The sequence below is a fragment of the Clupea harengus genome, chromosome 11, assembly GCF_900700415.2.
Source record: "Clupea harengus chromosome 11, Ch_v2.0.2, whole genome shotgun sequence".
NCBI classification, from domain to species: domain Eukaryota; kingdom Metazoa; phylum Chordata; class Actinopteri; order Clupeiformes; family Clupeidae; genus Clupea; species Clupea harengus.
The window spans coordinates 5,211,776-5,217,167 of NC_045162.1; the positions used below are offsets into that span (position 1 = coordinate 5,211,776).

Consider the following 5,392-nt stretch of genomic DNA (forward strand, 5'->3'; position numbering starts at 1 on the left):
ATCTCATTTGCACATTTATCAGACCATCGGATTTTACACTGAATTCTTACATTTAAACAAAACAAAAAAGTCATGAAATCACGGTTCTTAATTGAAAAATTCAATAAAACAATATAAATATTTATAAAAAGCAACAGCTTTTTAATCTGAAAATGGACATTTACAAATGACACTTTACAGTTTCTTATATTTTACAAATGTATATCTCTCACAAAAATATATCTCTTTTTGAAAAAGTTTAAATATCTGTACATTTTTATGAATATATTTACATGTAGCCCAGACAAACAAGTTCATCGTTTTCTAAACTCAGTTGTAGTATTTCTCCCTTGACAGTGTATCTGACTTGGGGTTGGCATTAATAGGAAAGATATCACGGCAAAATATGTAGAATATTCACAGCACTGAGCATCTTTCAAAGCAAAAGCCTTTGTGTATAAAAAACAACCGGCCAAACCACAGTAACGACAACAACCGTTTCTAAATATACAAAATGCAAACGCAATGGCATGACAGTAGAGTAAGTGGCACATCATCATAGCAGCGATGCTATATTCGATTATTTTTGGCTGGCATGTGCAAAAAAATGAATGATCAACTAAGCTATGTTTGAGATCTATGGAAACAAACAAAAGCATGTTTGAAAACAATGCATACAAACAAAATGTCATCTTTCAACTGAAGCAGGCTAAAGTACTTTACAAGGCACTATCATGATTGACAATATTACTCAATAGGACAGGGCTTTGATTTGAGAGGGATTTCCTTCTTTCCTCGGTGTGATGAAAGTACGTGGTCTACAGGACACCAAAATACAAAATACAAAAAATTGAAAAATCCTTGAAGCAACATTGAAGAATCAGTTCAACGAATGTCATTATCCATGACGCCAAACTTCGGATGAATACTTTGACTCAGTGGCATACTACTCAAATGTTAATTTGCTTATCTGGACGAAGCACCACAGACAGAATTCAAATTGACTCTCTGACACCAAATAGATATTTCTTACTCGGTGAAGATGCTGTAAGACTGAAAATTATCCAAAAAAGCTTTTGTATATGCCTGAGGTTATGCCTTAAAAATGTGTGTTTTAAAAAAAAGTCAGTCTACATTTTCCCCACTGCTAGGAAACTGTGTTTGAATTTTACCCATGCTTGTTCACACAGTAATCACATTACCGTATATGTGGGCGTACATTATACATGGCCAGTCAAACTGTGTTTGCATGAAAGTGCACACAACTGTTTTTAAACTCGCTAAATAGATGAACAGGATTCGATTAGATGAACTGATATTGGCTCAGATCTGATGTTGTATTCACCTTTGCACCGAGGGCTTTAAAGAAGGAGAAACCTTGCTCCATGCAATAACACAGACCTCTGAGAAGTGGAGCGATTTGGCATTCAGAAAACAAACAGATGCCAGACTGTTGGATTAAGTTCTCCCTCGCGTGTCACGTAAGGATAGAGTGCAACCATGGCAGAGGCTATGGCATGGATGTAGATCTTCTTTGGGTGTATGGGGCGAGTTTGGTGTGTGTGTGTGTGTGTGTGTGTGTGTGTGTGTGTGTGTGTGTAAGTGTGTGTGTGTGTGTGTGTGTAAAAACGGGACCAGCGCTTTAAGCATATGACTCACGCACAACCGTGAGCCACACCAGCGAGGACAGGCGGTGAGGAGGGGGGCGGCATCGGTGGCGGTGACAGTGGTGGTGGCTGTGGCGGTGACAGTGGCGCTGACAGTGGCGGTGGCCGTGACAGTGGCGGCGCTTGCCTTCAACCACGGGCCCAGTCAGTGGCGGGGCAGCAGCTCATTTAAATGAGATTCAGAGGACGCTTTTATCTACCGGGAAAACAAAGGCTCCATATCTGTGACGGAGAACAAAGACAGAGAGAGAGGGAGAGAGAGAGAGAGAGAGAAATAGAGAGATACAGTAGAAAGAGAGAGATAGAGAGAGAGAGAGAGAGAATGAAGCAGAGGAAGAGAAAAAGAGAGAAAAAGAGAGGGATAGAGAAAGAGAGATGGACATATTGTGCATTGGGAGACTCAGAGGGCACTAACAAGGGTCCTGTCTCCACGCATGTCCTGATGAACAAGGGTCCTCTCTCCACACATGTCCTGATGAACAAGGGTCCTCTCTCCACACATGTCCTGATGATGTGCTAGTCTCAGAGCAGGTGATGTGACAGACCTGACACCTGGGCTTAGGCGCGGGCCGCTGATCCTCATCTTTAAAAGCAGAGCGACTTTGTTTTGTGCCAGAAGCAGCAGGGTCAAGGAGGAGCGCAATCAATACACACACACACACACACACACACACACACACACACACAGAAGGACTTGAGGTCTTTTAAGGTTCAGCATGGGACTTCACATCGAAAATGAGCAGATGACAAAAAAAAAAGGAACAACAAAAGTATTCCACTGAGTGACACACACACACACACACACACACACACAGAGCTTTAGAAAAAAAATCCCAGGAGATCGAGGGGAAAAAAATGAACTTGAAACTACAAAATAGACAAATACACTCACGGAGTGCGGAATATATTTAGAATGCTCCACTCACATGGTGAAGAAAATGCGCACTCTCTCTCTCTCTCTCTCTCTCTCTCTCTCTCCATCTCTCTAGATCCATTAAACTCACAATAAGCTGGGTCATGAGCTTCACTCCTCAAAGTGTGCTTGTGGGTTTCTGCAGACATGTTATCTTTCAAAAATAAGGTCGTCACATCCAGATTTACAAAAAAAAGAAAAAAAGAAATCCCTTTTAAAAAATGTAATGTTCCATCCAAGAAAGGCCCCTTATCAAACCATTGTGCAGACTGTGTTGAGGTTGGGGTCGAAGCGGACCACTTTGCCTTCAATAGACTTGGAGTTGGTGTTGTACATGGGGTTCTCGAACGTGGCCTGGCCATTGTTGTTCTCGTGGACGGAGCAGCCAGAGTACTCGGTTTTATCAGTCTTCCTGTAGAAGACACAGGAAACACAGAGTTATGGGCCACACTCACGCACTCACCTTTGGATAAATCACCCCCTTTTCCAATCCCAAACTAGCTCACATTCTGAATGCAGCAGGTCATTTAGCAGATAGGGGACGTATGCCCTATGCACAAGTAATTACTACTATATCTTTGGTGCTGGATGCACTGAATAAAAACCTCATATTTAACACTGATGGTCCCTCCACCCAAGTTGGTTTGGTACTCAAGCTCTGTACATTTACCTAAAGCGAGTGGAGTAATCTAGACTGAATTAAAAAAAATGAATCTTCACTTATTATCGGCCCATCGACCTCATTTGTCTCCCATCAAGCACATGGCCTGCCCACCTTGCTAGTGTTGCGGCAAATCAGTAGTGGCGACTTCACACGTACCGTTGCTTATAAAGGTAAAATCCAAAGCCTGCAAAGATCAGGGCGAAGAAAGGCACAAGGATTGCGATGGCCACAGAGCTGCTATTGGTTCCATGCGGAGCCTCAGGTGTCCTGGTCGTCTCCGTGAAGTTCAGACCTGCCAGGGAAGCATCTGTTGCAGTCTTAATATACACATCAAATAGGGACCCACACATATACACATCAAATATGGAGCCACACATATACACATCAAATATGGAGCCACACATATACACATCAAATATGGAACCACACATATACACATCAAATAGGGACCCACACATATACACCTCCAAATATGGAACCACACATATACACATCAAATAGGGACCCACACATATACACATCACCTCATGCAAGGCTAGCAATCAATAAGGGTCCTAAGATGAATCAATTTTTTAGTATGCAGAAGTGACAATGACTCTGGAAACAGAAGTGGACATTTTCACACTGACCAAACAAGCAATACGCATCAATTTGTAACACAAACTGTCCCAGCGGATGTTTCTCATTTCTGCTGTCAGAATAGTTTGCCATCTTTAGATGCTGAGAGCTTGGGCCTGTCCTGCCAGGCCAAAATAGACATAGTTATAGTTAAGGTGTTTAGCAGACGCTTTTGTCCAAAGCAGTCCAATGAGATCAGGCATCAGGACCCTGATAAAGACGCTCTGATGGGCTACGCAATCCGCAAATAGAGTTTATTTTGGTGTGAATTTATTAACCAATCAGGGATCTTGAAAAGAGACAGGCAACCCCACCAGCTAATTACTTTGCTTGTGCCCAGTTTATGTTGCTTGTACCCAGTTTATGTCGCTTGTTATTCTCAAGTCAGAAGTTAGCAAGAACTGCTAATGTCCCCTTTGGAGCTCAGAAGTGTGATAATTCAATCAATTGGGGGCACTACTATGGCTGTGTGCTGTGCTTCCAAGAGCCTGTTGTGAATCATCTTAATCATACAATACAGAGGTGTTGCCTCAAAACAGGAATTTATACAACCCTCCTGCAGAGGTTACTGCAAATCAAATTACTTTTATTCAATTAAAAAGCCTAATTACATTACAAAACTCTTCAGCAGTTGCACAATATTCAATTAGATTTAATTGAAGGATGAATCACCCCGCATTTAAACTACCATTAGCAGTGGTCTTCGAAAAGCTCCCAGGAGACTAAAGCCAAACAGCAACAGACAGACCTGACAAAAAGTCCCAATATTTACCTTGCCTTTGTAGTCCAAACGGTCCGTAATCTCTACCCTGTATGAAGCCTTGATAGACGTAAGTGCCACGATCAGGCTCAGCAGAAACCTGGAGGAATGGCAGATGCAGTTAGGAGGTCTGTGCAGCAGGTATGTGGCACCACATTCTCTTGCTCTGAATGACTTTCGCTTTGGCATGCCGTGCCGTGAGAAGTAATCTAGCCCTGTGTGTGTCATGTTAGCGGCTACATTATGTGCAGTTGATGGACAAAGTGCAGGGCTTGCGTCGGGCAGTTTCCTGATTTCAAGAATGTCGCTCAGAATGTACCGCCATTAAAATGTGTGCTAACCTGCACAGTCTAGCTTCTGTGCGGACAGGTGAACATAAACTTCAACGGCACTCCTGCTGCTGCCATGGCCACCAGCGAAGTCACATTTTAGATTCATCAAATCAGAGCTTTAATGTGAGATAAAGTACTACAGCATACATATTTTAAATAGGAGGGATAAAAAACAGCACACTGATACTTTTTTTTTTGCTAGCATAAGAATACTGCAATATTCAAGTCTACTGTCCTGTTTCAGTCTCTCCCAACAGGTGACTTGACAGTTTGACAGTTTGAGGTAGTTGGGTTGTCACTCACAAAGCCATCCATGGCCCAGGTGTCCTCGGTGGTCTTGCTGTAGGTGCTGTGGGCCAGCGTCTGACTGTGATGCAGCTGCAGTGTGAGGCGTGCCTCTCTGCTCTTATAGACGCCTGCAGAACACACCATTACACTCCGAATCAGAATCATACACAC

The 5,392-nt window shown here is 42.7% G+C and overlaps 1 protein-coding gene across 1 annotated transcript in view; it reads right to left on the reverse strand.

Moving 5' to 3' along the window:
• Positions 1-5,392, reverse strand: part of csmd3a (CUB and Sushi multiple domains 3a) — a 177,126-nt gene continuing 171,734 nt past the window's right edge. Inside the window, exons 67-70 of the mRNA XM_042709035.1 lie at positions 5,237-5,349; positions 4,614-4,701; positions 3,380-3,530; positions 1-2,971 (exon numbers count right to left, since the gene is read on the reverse strand). Coding sequence (XP_042564969.1) covers positions 2,812-2,971; positions 3,380-3,530; positions 4,614-4,701; positions 5,237-5,349 — 512 coding nt within the window. The 3' untranslated portion in view covers positions 1-2,811. The remainder of the gene's footprint in view (positions 2,972-3,379; positions 3,531-4,613; positions 4,702-5,236; positions 5,350-5,392) is intronic.